At 41.1% G+C, this 15,774-nt stretch overlaps 1 protein-coding gene across 1 annotated transcript in view; it reads left to right on the forward strand.

Moving 5' to 3' along the window:
- INO80D (INO80 complex subunit D) overlaps window positions 1–13,095 on the forward strand; it is a gene marked incomplete at its 3' end in the record, with an annotated part of 31,140 nt that extends 18,045 nt beyond the window's left edge. The window contains exons 6-11 of the mRNA XM_084264818.1: window positions 5,375–5,599; window positions 7,615–7,724; window positions 9,588–9,721; window positions 10,174–10,391; window positions 10,795–10,952; window positions 11,927–13,095. Of these exons, the coding sequence (XP_084120944.1) occupies window positions 5,375–5,599; window positions 7,615–7,724; window positions 9,588–9,721; window positions 10,174–10,391; window positions 10,795–10,952; window positions 11,927–13,095 (2,014 nt within the window). The remainder of the gene's footprint in view (window positions 1–5,374; window positions 5,600–7,614; window positions 7,725–9,587; window positions 9,722–10,173; window positions 10,392–10,794; window positions 10,953–11,926) is intronic.
- Window positions 13,096–15,774: the final 2,679 nt, after the last annotated feature.

A 15,774-nucleotide genomic window follows, 5' to 3' on the forward strand; every position in this document is an offset into this window, starting at 1 on the left:
GAGTCAGTGGAACCTAAGCTCTTGTTTGAGTGCTTTGGTGAGACAAAGGTTTGTTCAAACTCGTTTGTCTGTAAGAGATATGAAACAGCTTGTCACCTTCTGTCCTGGTTTCCCCCTAACTTAAGAGACCTCTGCTATCAGAAGGATGCATCAGGAAAGAATTGAAGCTTATTTGCCTAAATTTAATTGAGTTTAGTGGGATTTGCTTGTGTACTTTAGTGCCTAGCTGAGTAGAGGCTTTTCTTGAATTAGAACCAAATTTAGGAATTTAGTTGCTGTTGGTTCTGTGTCTTTCCTACTATTTGTGAACAACTTTATTTGTAAACTTGCTAAATTTTGCTCATTAATTCTTATGGTAATTGGGCAGGATGATGTTTTAATGTGCACTTTCAAGGGATGTGGCATTTATTTTCATAATTAAGTGTTGAATAAACCTGTGTCAGGTAGTTGGGAGCATTGAAAGGAAGTGATGTGATGGAAGGGGTAAGCAGAGCAGGTGTTAGCTGCTGGTGCAGAAAGGCTTACGTATTCTCCATATACTGCTAAGTCTAAATCTGAACTTGCAGCAGGATTTCATGATACATTTATATTAACGTAAATTTTAAGGTGCAAAGTTAATGCAAAGCATCCCAAGCATAGTATTGTAATGAAGCTGAAGCATGTTGATATCAAAAGGAAATTAGGGTCTCCAAGTTTGATTGTAGTTTGTAATCATGAGATTCTCTTTCACTGTGCAGCTGGTCCTTTTGACGCTACATCTCTCTCCCATTGTTGAATTCTTAGTTAGAAAATTCACAGTTAGAATAATGATATTAAGCATTATTTTATTGTTCCATGGAAGTTTGGAAACTTACCAGAACTTCTTGCCATCTCTAAAGATTGTCCACAAGGTGAACAACAAAGCTCTATCTCTGTCATCAGGACAGGCACCAGGATACTAAATACTGGGAGCCGTTAGTGAATCAAAGCTTTGTAGCACTGTGTCCACTTTCCTTTTTTGAAAGAAAGGGGTTTTCTGTTATGAACGACCATTGTTTCTTAAGGCCTCAGCAGTCAGAGAGAGTAAACTTTCACAAACATTAGTTTTAACTTAAAAGGCAGTGTTTAAATAAACTGTTTTGGGAAAATATGAACAGACTTTCAGACTTTAAAAAACATACATAATTTTCAAAGCTGATGTATCTATTAAATAATTTCCCTTACACACTTCTCTGACATTTCATCTGGTTCTTCCATAGATCCCGATTTTTTTTTTGTCAACTTATAAAGGTCATCTCTATGTGTTTTGTCTTCTGTTTGTCTTAACTTCCTTTGGATTCTTCCTACTCTATTTGCATATTGAGAGAAGAATAGTACCTTTTCTTGGCATTTTCTGTTCCATTCTAGCATTTTATACGCTTCAATTAAACAATCTCAGAACTAAATCACGATGGCTGAATTTTTATACGGTACTGTCTGCTTTTGTATTCTACCAGCCTGTCCAGTGTTAGCTCTTCAGTAATTTTTCTAATTTTGTTTATGGATAAACATTGATGTCAGTCTTCAAAACTTTTATTCCTATTCTGCAAACTTCTGTAGAGGTTTTTATTACCCAAAATGTTTTGCTTCAACATTTTTGCAATGTGGTTCATCTGCTGGTGAAGATGAATTACTTAAGACTATTTCTTGGGTGATTTGATTTGTCAAAATGACACTGTCTTGTTAATTTGATGGTGTCAGCCACTGCCTTGCTATGACACTGAATTTTAGAGGCTAATTTTACCAGGAAAACCAATGGAGATTGTTTCTTGTTTCCCCAGATCTTTAGATTCTGAAATCACATACCTAAACCTATGGGAATTTACTTACTGTTTTTCATAGTAAAATTAAAGCTATTTTTTTCTCTGTTTGTGTCTGAGCTTGCGGTCCCTGTGTGAAAGGGATAACTCTTCACCAGCTAAGCTGCATCCTGTCCTTTTTCCATTGAGTCCCTGGAAGACAGTGGGAGGGATGCTTCTCAGAACAGCTTAGTAAAAGAAAGCGAGCAGTTAATTTCTGCATTACTGGACAGCTTGTTCTCAGCATTTCTGGCTGTGTGACTGCAGGGGGAATCCTCTAACTTCTCGTGTGGCACTCTAGCTGCTCTGAAACTTTGAAAAATTTGCCAGTTTGGTTTAAAATTCATCCCTTAACAGTAATACATTTTTGGATTCACTTGCCTTCTGGCCTTCTGATCTGTAAAATTTATATTGTTGCAGTCATCTGTGGAAACACTGGCCAAATACTTGCTTTTATTATTCTCTCCTTTAATTCTGAAAAATCAGATTCCTGTGGTCTCAGGATTCCACACGCAGCGCTTTGAGGCAGGCACCCATGTTTGAGTTCAAACAAGAGCACAGGAGTTGGCATGACACTGGGTGCAGCGCAGCTGGCAGGGCAGGCTGTTGGGGTGGGAGGAGGAATTCATTGCCAGAGTAATGGTTTGGAGGGGAAGCTGGGGCTGTGCCCTGTTGCAGGTTAGGGAAGCTTCCCTTAGATGATTCGATTAGTGGATGTTGTAGCTTAGAAGGTATGGGAAAACACATTACTTTGAAACAAAGTAGTTTCTCAGTTCCTGTGCTGAAATATAGCTAAAGTGAGCATTTCAAGTGGCAAGTTTGAAAAGGGAGTGTGAGGGTAGGAGTCTCTCCTCGTACCAGCTCACCCAAAGAAGCAAAGAGCAACACCATCTTGTCAAAGCTGGATTTAACAACTCCCAGTAACTAGAATAACCAAAAGGAAGAAGAGAATGTTCTTCAAATCCCTATTTACGGAGGGTTTTGAACAGTTGCTGGTGTGTCTCAAAGTAGAGAACATGTTCTCCTGGTTCCCTGATGGTGCCTGACTGCTTGTGCTACCCTTTGGCTCTTCCTTTCTGCTGCTTCATGCTGCCTTTGTTTTCTTTGTGAACACTCAGCAATAATTCCCCTGATGTTTACACATGACAATCTCAAAGGGAAGGGTTAGGAAGAAGCATTTTGGATTATCAAATGGTTTGCGTGCACTTTCAGAAATCTTTTTCAAAAATGAAATGCCACGCATTAAGTTGAACTTCAGAAGTTATATATGCAGCTTAAGAGAATAAACTAATTAGAAGTTTGTGTAAACTTGTTTATGAAAAGACAATAATAAAAGTACCTTTTGCTTTCAGTGCTTGCCTAGCAAAAAAAAAAAAAAAGAAAAAAGGAGGTGTTAGTGTGACACTTTTTTTAGGTCTTTCAACATGATTGTTTTGGTTAACTTTACTGGCCTGCAAACAAAATTCTGAATAGGGTTTTAGAAACTGCCTCAAAATAAGCCCTTGTCCACTCCAGGTATTATTTCTTTCTGTATCTTGTATATATGTCTTCGCGTTGGTTTTTTTTTAGCAGTCTCATAAACTGCAGTTAAGTATATTTTAGTCTATGATGACATTTTTCTATCTATTTCAATGGGAGGGAAGTAAAAAGTCTCAAATGTAGAGACATTTGCCTTTAAAACAACACTCTTTCCACCAAAAAGAAATGCACTTCCCCCGCCCTCCAAGGAATATTCCTGTCTTTCCTCAAAGTTAATTTGTAACCATATTTAAAATTAAACCATTATGCCTGCAACCTTGTTTAAGAATCTTGTCCCAGACCTTAGACCTGGCTATGTCTAACCAATCCCACCCATGTATTCCCATTTGCTATTAATACAGTGGAAAAGGGTAAAATCTATACTAAATAGCACACAATTATTTTTTTTCTGAACAAGCTGTTTTTCCCAAAAGGCATTCTTTCCTAAGAGATCTTTAAAGCCTATTCTCACCTTCAGTGTGAAAATAGTTTAAACATTACACATGTTAAATATTTTTAACAGGTTGTATTTGCATTTAATTGCAGATGTTAATTACTTGTAATTTATACTTGTAGAAAATAATCTGTGGTATGTTTCAATAAACAAAATACGTAATATGGTTCACTTTACATAAAACTTCATAAAAATGTGCATATATATCAAGGCAGTGTTTGCTCCTTTGGAGTTTTGTGGGCAGCCTTAGTGGAGATGGATGCAGTCTCTTAAATTTAGCCTACGTGTGAGTGGAGTAAGATTTTCCAGAAAGGAAAGTAGGTCTTAGTCATTTTACCTTTCAGGGACAACAATTCTGCCTGTATTTCTGGATCTTACTTTAGTAAATATCATGGCTGGTATTTCACATCTCTTCTATCATCAGCTAGTGGTGGTCCGTGTTGCTTTGCATAGGTTTGGTTGTCACCTCGTTCAGTCTCGCTGACCAAGTGCTGCAGTCTGAACCTTGGGAGCTTTTTGATTTGTATCATCTGTTTGGACTTGTTTTCTTCTCTCTGCCTTTCCTTTATTTTATAGGTAGGAAAGTTAGCAAAAAGTTTCTCTGTTCTGTAAAGAAAAACTGAACAAAGTCTGCTTAGCTTGAGTGCACGCACTTTGTTCTATGAACAAAATATGTCATTCTGGAAACTAGTGCCTGTTGCAGAGGACTTCTGGATAACTTAAACAGACCATGTCCTAACCAGTCCCGTTGATGATTTTATTATGTTTTGTAATTTTTTTTTTTTTTTTTTACTTCATTTAACTGAGTGAGTTGACATAGTTTGATGGTCTAGTTGATACGTGCCTGGACATTCTGCAAGCTGAGATGAATGGGAAAAGGCTTTCTTAAGCAACCGTAGAATTGGATCAGACCTTCATCTGGTCATTGCTTAGCCCTGGTCTCATTTTTCTCCTCAGGACCTTTGGAGTAAAATGTGAATTTCTTTTCTGTGGCTGAACTGTAAATCAGCTTTAACTCTGCGGCAAGGGGAAAGCAGTATACACTGCTAACTGTGTGAGTGTGTATTTTGGTTTAGGAAGGAAAACACCACCTGGCAAAGTAAGAGGAATTGGAAAAGGTCAGCAGTTTTGGTAGTTGTTAGAATTTGACCATCTTCTCCAGCATGACCTTTCTTCAATAAATTTCCACTACACAGTTCCCCACCCTTCTCCTCTGCATTAATTGCACTTTGATTTAAGAGTTTGTCTCATTTGCCGAGACATTTACAGTAAATAAAGGTTAACAGTATAGATTTTTTTTGAACAGCAGGCTCCAGACATTTAAATGTGTCAGACTTCATGATAAATTGATGTAATCTCTAATAATGACATACTAAGAAGGGTAAGTACCTTTAGAATTCAAAAAGGATCCTGCTTTTACCATTTCCCAAGCATCTTTGCCTGATTTTAGTCTTTGGATGTTGGTAGGGCTCGATGGATACCAACTTAACAATTCTGTTAAAATTCTATTAAAATGACAAGTTAGCTTCCTTGGGGGGGGGAAAAAATACTTAAAGGCTGTTTGTTTTTATTTTCCTTCCTTCAGGTCCGATGATGACAATGCAGATGACAGGAGTTCCAGGGTGACCAGACTTTGCACTTACTTTCAGCAGAAATACAAGCACCTCTGCCGCCTGGAGCGGGTAGAATCTCGTCAGAAGAAATGCCGGCACACACTCCGGAAAGCCTTGCTGCAGGCGGCCAGCAGAGAGCCGGAGCGTGCTGGGCAACTGATACAGGAACTCCGAAGAGCTACACGTGCTCGGACCAGGTTAGCGCTTCCCCTGTGACTGCAGTGACCCAGGGGCTGGGCAGGGTGGAGGTGGGCAGAGGTATCCAACCGCTGAAATGATGAGCTTTGAAACTGGTAGCCGTGCACAAGGCAGGAAACCCAGAAATGCCTGTCAGTGGAGCAGAATAAACACGGCATGCAGTGTTTTCTGTGAAGACGAGCATTCTCCAGCTGTGTGTTTTAAAATGTGGATTGTTTGTTCAGCAGTGTCTGGGCCCGATTTCTTAAATGTCACAAAAGAAGTTATTGGCCTGCTAAAAATTATTCTTATTAATTCATCTCTGTGTTTTGGCTGCCTTCAAATGTCTGGTCCTTTACTAAGCCCAGTTCTTTAGACAATGTGGAGTCTGGTCTGTAGTTCACTGTTTCAGTTCAGATTTTGCTTTTCAGACAATTTTTTTGTAAAGTCTGTACTCCTCTTAATTCTCTTCCCAGCAAATGAAACTGAAGCTCACACTTTTTGTTAGATTTAACTCAATCTAACATTAAATGAAACTTGGCAGCAAAATAAATATCTTCTAACAACTCTGAAGGTTACCTTCTGTGGGAATACTTGCTAGATAATGTCAACATCCCTCCAGCTCTCAGCATACTTGAGAGTTGGTTGATTCATATTTGTGCAGAAACAGAGTAAGTATGAACCCTGATGTTACATCTGGGGTACCAGCAGCATCTTTTGCCATTGTGGTTTTGCATTAACAGGATGTGTGACTGGGGGGAGGTTAGGAGGGGCTAACATGAGAGGCAGGCTGGAGCAGGGTACTGGGAGCATACTCTGGTTATGGGATGCTTATGTTCCTGGACAGTGATTTGTGGTTTGTGGCAGATGGAGGGTGTATTATTGGGGAGGTGGAATCATGCCAAAGAGCTGCTCAGATGTGTAATATGGAAGTACATTACTAGTTTACAAAGTTGTGTCTCCAGACTTAAACTACAGCAAAACCTTGCCCAGAACTCTGGCTGGGTTTTTTCTATTACTTTTGCCATTTATTATGAAAAAAAAGCAAAAATTACATCGTTTTGGGTAGACTGGCAAAGCCAGGTATATGCCTGATGTCACTGCTCTGGTTAATTTAAATAGCCAAAGAGTTTTTCAGTAACAGAATTTTTCACAGGGATAATATTGCTAACTAAAACTTTGCTCAGTCAAAGTGCAGTTGATGACAGAAATGGCTGAAGGAAAAGAGTCAGGCTACAGCCAGCTTTTTGTCAACCTAGAAAACAACGTGTACAGAGGTGAAATTCAGCCCTGGAATCGCCAGCTTTATCTTCACAAAGGTGACAAATGCCTTGAGAGCAGGCTAACACCAAGCGAGCTGTGTAATGCTTGCAGTACTCATCCACACTGCTGTCTGGTCGCCTGCTTGCAGCTCAGGCTCAAGAACTTGAGGCTGGGCTGTGGAAGCGCTCAGCCCCGGGCACCTGCTGGTGGATTGGGCTGTAGCACGTTGATGAAGGAGAGCTTTTACCCATGTTGAGCACGCTCAGGCTCTGCCACTCCAGAGCTCAGTCGAAGTTTGTCCGAGCACATGCTTGCATGTAAGCTCTGGGGATGCTCGGCATGTTTTGATTTATAAACAGGCTTGGAAGTGCACTTGACTGCCCATGTAGGCATACCCAATACATTGTATTCTAAAGATTGACCTCATTTTAAGGATCACCTGTGTTGACACTCACCTGCTGCTGTCTTTGGCTCTGTTGCAGGGTGTTGTAATATTTACTTGGCAGTAGCACACAGCACCTCTCATTACGATTAAGGCCCTGTGAAATAAAGAATAATCCTGTTACTGCAGTCACACCTTCACCTGTCATTGACATCTATTCTGTATCTCTGTGTAGAGTGTGGTAGCAGTGTGCACCCATCTGAATCATGATGCACACACGTGTGTTATACTTTTTCATCCTGTTGTGCCACATTTCAGTGACAGAGTTGTGCTCAATAACCACCTGAGGCTGGAGTTTTGCCTCTGAACTCTCTTATGCTTCCTTTTCAGCACAAGCCAAGCGAGGCAGAGAGATGCGGAACCAACAACCTGTAGCGGGACTTCGAAGGGAGAACAGTGCACTAACAAGGCCCTCCCATACACCAGGCATTGTTTTCAGCGTATCCTCTTAACTCTGGGACTTGCATTCAGGCATGGAAGCTGTTCTGTTTTGGGGGTGGGGGTGGTGTTTTTTTTGTTAGGTTTTTGCATTGACAAATACATTTTCACAAAGAAATACCTATTTGTTAGCACATCATCAACTACTTTGCTTTTAATTTTTCTGTGTGATTTGGGTCTGTAGACAGTGAGGTTAAGTAGTTTGCCACTGGTATATATCGTAGTCTTGTCATTTTACTACCAGTAAAACTTGAACAGCTGTATTTATCAGGTGCAAGAAGCATTCACAAAAACGATCATCTCTCATGGATGACTTGTTACAAATGACATGGCTTTCAGCCTCATGGTGTTTATACAGTTCTTGGTAGGTTCCAGTAGACTACCTACCTATGAAGGGTTTATGGGAACAAGTTTTTACAGGAAGTGTAAAAAAAAATGGCTTACTCTGTCTAGAAAGATGGAAATCTGACACCTTTAAAGAAGCAAAAGAGGAGGAGGCGCAGAATCCAATTTCTAGATGAGGAAGAATTCCTGGTGCTGGGGATTTCAAGCAAAGCCTGAGGAGGATGTTAAGTCAGTGCACAAGGTCACAGAAAGGAGGGAGCACATTAGATGTGAGGTTTGATTCTGAAGACTATAAGCAGGCAGACTTCTGATCTGCAGTACTTAAGAATCCTACAGACTTTTTTCTTTTGTATTTTTAGCTGAAGAGTCATTGGTGCTTTTGCTGTAGTGACTCCTTTTATTGAAGGTTTTGGTATTTTAAGTCACTAGAGCTTGTCTGTTCCAGTTGCTATCAGACTGCATCACCTTTTAAATCTCTTTGGTTTGCACATGCCCTGTTTTTCTTGGTTGATTTTTTGCAGGCCCCTTAAAAATAGTCTGCAGAGCAGTTCAAAACCTCAGCCGTGTTTGGGATTTGCCTCATTCCATTTTTATTTATTTTTATTTTTCAAAAGTTTAAATGGTCTTGCTTGTTGATGTGCCATAGAATAGAGAAGGCAAGACTAGTGATTTTGCATTTGTGCCCACTTTTACCTTCTGCATTTTCTTCTCAGTGGAAACAGTCTCTCCTAAAATGAGCAGGATCTTGGTTCTGACCCATTAGTCCAAGTCTGCCACCTGAATTGTTCTGCAGGTTTTCCATTTCCTTTGTCCTTTCTTTTGTATTTTTTCTGAACATACATAGTGATTTTTGAGGTTCAAGATGGAAGGAATGGCTCTAATGTTGTTTGAAAAAACACAATGAAATATCTGTTTGATTTGCTCTAAGTTTGGAAACAGTTTCACTCCTGCAGGGGATTTTTCTGAAGGAAATCTCAGCAAGCTTACGTTTGGATTTACTTGACCTTTCTGTCTGATTGCACATCTTTTTTTCAGAGGAGCAGGAAGGATCTTGAAACTTCTTTGTCTGCGCTCTAAAGATAAATGCCAAGAATGTACCTTAAAAGATTGAATTAAGAAATACTCTTTTCTTTAATGTTTCAGTATGGATTGTCATTAGTCTGTAAGGAAATAGTCCTGTTGACTACACTGTTCCAACTGCTACTATTGATCTATTGATTAAGACTCCAGGAAAAGGCTTATTTTTGTGAAGAACTCATTAGTGAAATGGCTGCTTCCATAAAACTATCTCAATATATAATAAAATCATTAGAGATTCTGCATGAATGCAGTTTTTCGCTTTAAAAGTTGGGTTTGAGCCTTACCTAGCTTTGAACTTAAATAACAAAGTTAACGTACTCATTAAAAATAGCATCTATGGACAGCTAGAGTTGAAGGCTCTGATCTTCATCAGATTGATAAATCAAAGGGCGTTCCTCCATCGTTGCCTCGTGTATTATTCCTGATGCAGAAATGCACAGATATCTTATTGAACCGTTCTCAGCAGCTCTTCTCAAGTTGCACAGCCAAGTTTGCAGATGGTCAGCAGTGCTCTGTGCCAGTTTTTGACATTACACATCAGACACCTCTGTGCGAAGAACATGCCAAAAAAATGGTAAGTACAAAGCCAAAACTGTATTGGAATGGTCAGGAGTTTTAACCCCAATCTTAAGTTTGCGAAATTAATTGTTTGCTTTTAATTTTTAAGAGGACTAAACATTCCCAATTAATACGATGTGAAAATGTTTTACATAATTTTGAGGATTTAATAAAGCACACATGAGAATTGCCATCACTGGAAGAAATTTGATTCCCGCCTTGAATCAAGAAATAGAAAATGGTGGTGAGAGATCCTGTGGCCATTTGGTTTTTTGGCTCACTCCAGGCCCTTGGATCTGAATTTAGTATGAGGATGAAAACAGTTTAATTTTGATAACCTTGTCTGGGTGTAAGTTAACAGTGTCTTGCATTACACATGAATGTTTGTAGAATGACCAGGGGAAAACAGCAAGGAAAAATAATTCTTGTTCTTAACATGCTCCCTTTGCTACTGTTTTATTCCCAAAGGACAATTTCTTGAGAGGGGACAGTTCCCGCAAAGTTCAGCACCAGCAGCAGAGGAAACCCAGGAAAAAAACGAAGCCACCTGCACTTACCAAAAAACACAAGAAGAAGAGAAGGCGAGGCCCACGGCGGCCCCAGAAACCCATTCCTCCTGCAGTGCCCCAAGGGAACCTCACCATGCCTGCCAGTGTCTCACTGCCAGTAGAGATGCCCCAGATACGGTCAGTGGTAGCCCTGCCCCAGTTTGCCCACTGCTAACTTAACCTTGTCAGTGGGGACTGTAGAGAGGCACGTTGTTGCTGTGCTGATGGGCATCCGGTGTAGGGCTAGCAATTGCATCTCCATGTGACTGTTGAGAAGAGAAACACAACCCTTAGAGTGGGTTGTTTCAGGTTTGAGCAATTACTTGGTTTGGTGGATAAAATGCCTTGCTCCTGATCCCCTGTCACTAGGCTAAGTGTAAGCTTCCAGAATAAACTTTTCAAGAGTGGTTTTTTCCTAGATGATGGGCAGAGTGGGAGTGAAGATGTGGGGAAACACCTACTATAGGTGGCTATGCATTCGTAGTTGTCTTTTGGAGGAATCAGAGTTGAATACTTTGGACTAAAGGTTCTTTCTGTGCAGGAGCCCCTCCACACCAGAGCTGAGTGCTGATGAGCTGCCTGATGATATCGCCAATGAAATCACAGACATTCCACATGACTTGGAATTGAATCACGAGGACTTCTCTGATGTCCTGCCACGGCTGCCTGATGACTTGCAAGATTTTGATTTCTTTGAAGGTACCATTTTATTTTATGCTAATATGAACACAGTCAGTGAGCTGAAAAAGCAAGTGTTTCTAAAATGCATTTTGAGGGGTTGCTTGCTTTCCTGCAGAAGTAATAACTTCCAGACAAGGAAGTGTGCATCTGCTCTATTCTTTGTTTGTGAGCTCTGAAGTAAAACAGACTCTAAGAAGACTGGTGTATGTAGTTTGCTGCTTGGTCTTACAATTACTGCTCTGAAAATCCTAATTGGTTTAGTATTTTAATAATTCATTTTACATTTTTACTGCCTGTCAGTGTTGCAGTTTAATCAAGAGTATTTTCAGTAATGGCATCTTTCTGCCATCGAGTGGGGCTGGAATCACAGTCAATGTTGGCCTTTGATAAAAGGAGAAGAGAGCAAGAATAAAATCTTTTAGTACGTTTTTGAAACTAGCTTTTGATCAGAACTGTGCCTGAATTTCTGGATTCTAAAGCTCAGTATCTATCACAGGTAACAAAGAAATTAGAACAGCCCAGAGTTGGGCTATGTTGTTTAGTCGGTCATTTTCTGGTATGACATGACATCAGACTGTTTTTGAGTTGAAATTAACCTAAATTACACTGTGCAAATTTTAGGCTCAGGCTGTAATGTGGTAAGTAGGAGGGAGTTAGCAGAATATTTATGTTTATTGCGGCATTGAAGAACATGTAATTTCAGCATTTTTACTTTGAGTCTAGTGAGTTTGGGAGGCATCTTGTACTACAGTACATGGAAGAGGAGGGTGGGAAGAGGGAATTCCACTAGAGGTGTAATTTCTTGTTTTTCTTACCTTGCTTGCCTAGCAAACACTGGTGAAGGACAATTTCTGTGTACCGCAAGCCGTTATGGAAGGTTATCATTCACTACAGCTCTGTACTGAACTGTCTGCACCCCTGCATCCCTAGCGTGCCGGTGCTGGGCTTACGTGAGAGGAGGGCACTAACTTCTGGTGTCCCTATTTCTGCAGGTAAAAATGGAGATCTCCTTCCAACTACAGAAGAGGCTGAAGAACTGGAACGGGCCCTACAAGCTGTAACTTCTCTTGAGTGCCTGAGTACCATTGGAGTACTTACACAGACAGATGGTGTGCCAGTTCAGGAGCTGTCAGATAGAGGGATAGGGGTGTTCTCTACAGGTGCTGGAGCTCCAGGAATACAGTCCTTGAGTCGAGAGGTTAACACGGATCTGGGGGAGCTGTTGAATGGGCGTATAGTACATGATAATTTCTCCGGTCTGGAGCTGGATGAGAACTTGCTCCGTTCTGCTACCTTGTCCAACCCACCTACGCCCCTGGCAGGGCAGATCCAGGGGCAATTCTCAGCCCCAGCCAACGTCGGCCTTACTTCTGCCACTCTGATAAGCCAGAGTGGCCTTGGGGAGAGAGCCTTCCCAGGACAGTTTCATGGACTTCATGATGGCAGCCATGCCTCCCAGAGGCCCCACCCTGCCCAGCTGCTGAGCAAGGCAGATGACCTGATCACCTCACGACAGCAATACAGCAGTGACCATTCACACTCCTCACCCCATGGAAGCCATTATGATAGTGAGCATGTGCCGTCTCCCTACAGTGACCATATCACATCCCCTCACACCACATCCTTTTCTGGTGATAACTTGGCAGCTACCTTCTCAGCAGAGATGCCCATGATGGCACAGCACTTGCTCCCAACTCAGCTGGATGTGCCACTTAGCGGGGTGGTCAACCCCAGAACTCACTGGGGGAATCTTCCTGTCAATCTTGGGGACCCCTCTCCGTTTAGCAACCTTCTTGGTGCAGATGGACACCTCCTGTCCACCTCCCTGTCCACACCACCTACCACCTCGCACTCAGAGACCACACAGCCTGCCTTCGCCACTGTGACCCCCAACAGCTCCAGTGTGCTTCCGGGGTTACCGCAGACCAGTTTTAGTGGCATGGGTCCTGCCTCTGCTGAACTCATGGCCTCCACCTCCCCTAAACAACAGCTCCCTCAGTTCAGCGCAGCCTTTGGGCACCAGCTGAGCTCCCACAGTGGCATCCCCAAGGACCTGCAGCCCAGCCACAGCTCCATAGCTCCTCCCACGGGCTTCGCAGTGACCGGTGCCACCGCTACCAGTACCAATAATGCATCTGCGCCCTTCACCACCTCCAGCTGAGCTTGTCTGCCTGGCTCTGTGCAGGTAGATGGGGGACCTGTGTTTTCTATCTTTCCTTTTTTCCTTTCTTCATTTTTTCTGTCCTCCCTTCCCCCTTTTTTTTTTTTTAAGAGGGGGGTTGAGAAGAAAACCCCTGCTTCAGTACTGACCAGGGTTAGCCCTCTGTGAACCTTGCTGTAGCGTTCACACGTGCTTGTTATGCACCGGTGCTCATTTATTGCAGGCAGGTTCACTGTTCCCCAATAATTCCTTAAGGATACAGCACAGTTACTGGATGTAATTGATCTTAGCAGTAAGACCTAGAAATGAGAAGATACCTCAGATTACTGTTTCCTAGGGTTCGGATCAGTGCTTGCCATCCCCCATTAGCATCTGGTAGAAAGTTTTCCAGTGGGCAGAAGTCTCCTGATGTATTTTTTTATTATTATTTTATTTACTTTTTTCCCGAAGGTAGCATCTGGCATGGAAAACTTGGCTGCACGCATTGATTTGAGAATGGTGCGCTGAAGTCCTAAATCAAGATCATGGATGAGTTTGGCAGTTTCTTAAAATAGTCTCTTGACCTCCTCTTTGTGCATGTGTGTGTTTGGGGTGCAGGGAGCAGCAGTTCCTTTTCATCTTTCGTTGAAGAAGTGGGAGTTATCCTTCCAGAGTTGACCTTCCAGAACTGGTCACTGTTCTTTGCATGCTGATTTTTGTTTTTTATTATGATGACTTTTAATTCATTGAGCAGCAAGGGGATCAGTTGACTGGTTGCCCAGAAATCTGAAGGCTAATATGAAGTTAGCCCAGGGAAAAAAAAAAAAAAAGAAAGAAAACCAGAAAGATTAAAATAGATTATGGAGTAATGAAGATTCCTCTGCAGAAATTCCCTCCCTTGCTGAATTACTGTGGCCTTGTAGCATTGATGATTTGCCTTTTCAAGTGTGGCTTTGTCCAGAACTCCTTGTCTGACAGGCTGACAGGAATTTCCCAGCTGAAACTGGAAGAATTTTTTGTATTCTGCCCATCCACACAAGTCTAGGTCAGACCTTTGGTAAGTTACAAGTGGATGTGTTTCTCAAATTATGTCTAGCTACTGAGACTTTCTTGGATAATTTTTACCCCCTAGGAGCCATATAGTTTTTTCAACATTTGTAGGGTTGGATGCTCTGTATGGGAAGATGAATGTGTGTGAAGATCTGGCAGGTACCTATCAGCAATCATGGGTAACCAAGAGGGAAATCACTAAAGCAAAATAGATAATTAATTCGTTCTGCTTACAGGACAGTTTTGCTTTTACTGCTCACCTGCTAAAGAATAGTGTTCATACTCTTTGGTAGCAATTTCAGATCTTAAAGAAAGAAGCCCACTAGCTTTTAGATTTTGTTACTTTGTTCTGTTTTTTAATCCAAGAGATAACAGCAGCAGAAATTCTGACGTGTCTACTTGCATCTTGTTATCAGGAAGGGAAAAATGGAATTTGCTTGTGACTTTACAGGGCTCAAACTTGCTACTCTACTCTTGACTTTGTAAAAGTTGCTCCTACTTAATGTAAGAAGTCCTTACTCATCTTGGTTCGTTTCTGAGATGCAGATGAGAGAGAATAGAAAATCCCACATTTCAGTCTCTTACTGTAGAAGACAGGTATCATTCTGCCTTACAGTAAAACGTCCTACCTGCATGTAGTCTAGTCTAAATCAGGAAATTAAGAGATACCAAACATATGTAATAGGGAGGCCTAATTAATTGTTTGAGCAAGGGATCACTGAACAAAGTTAAGTTGCTCTATAAATTCATTTTGTTAGCAGTCAAGCCCACACCAAAATCTCTGACCCAAACCTCTACTTCCTCGTCTTGCTAGGGAACAGAATTTAAATGGGATAAGTCTTGTGTCTTCTTACTATCGTAGCAATTGTACTATCCCTCTTTTCTTGAAAGATTTGTTCTCCTTAAATATAAAGGAGCCTGGATGATGCATATGTCCTTTTCTGAAATTGCAAGTGTATGTGGGTGGAGGAAACAAAAATGATTTTCATGCTTCTGTTGTTATGAAGTCCTGATTTCATACCTGGTAAAATAGATCTAATAATATAAGCCGAATATTTTTAAGTGGTGATTTAAATATGTTTGTAACATTTAAATGTTTTTAAATCATGTAAAAAGTTGAATTGAAGCCTATGAGATCCTGCTTGTGATTGTCCTGCTGATTGAGGAATGCCCAGTGGTATTGTGAAATGAGGCAAATCTGACAAGGCATTTATTTATTTTTGTATTATGTTCCCCATACTTTGTTGAGGAGACAACTGTTTGATTTGCAGATGATTTTTGTTGTGTCCATATACCTTCTTCGATGTGTTTGAATGATTGGCTGAAAAAGAGTGGAGAACTAGTATACCAAATGGTTAATTCTTTAATCTGCTTGTGTATTCACGTCATTTTAGAGGATGTTAATTTCTATAAACTGGTGTCAGGACTTTGGTCTTGAAATTGTTCTTCTGCCCATCAAGCTCTTTAATGAAGCTGCAGCTAGTGCAGGGTGTATTTGCCCCCACATCGCGTTTCTCTGTCTTAGTAAACGCTGTCGGGGAAGGGAGGAGAGGAACTGAGAGCAAAGTTCTGCTTGCTTGCTTTGGTGTAAAATGTGGAGGAGCTCTTTGCTCTAAGGTCACTGTGGTTTTTTACTGGTCTAACTCAGAA

This window comes from Gallinula chloropus (assembly GCF_964237585.1).
Source record: "Gallinula chloropus genome assembly, chromosome: 5".
Classification (NCBI taxonomy): Eukaryota; Metazoa; Chordata; class Aves; order Gruiformes; family Rallidae; genus Gallinula; species Gallinula chloropus.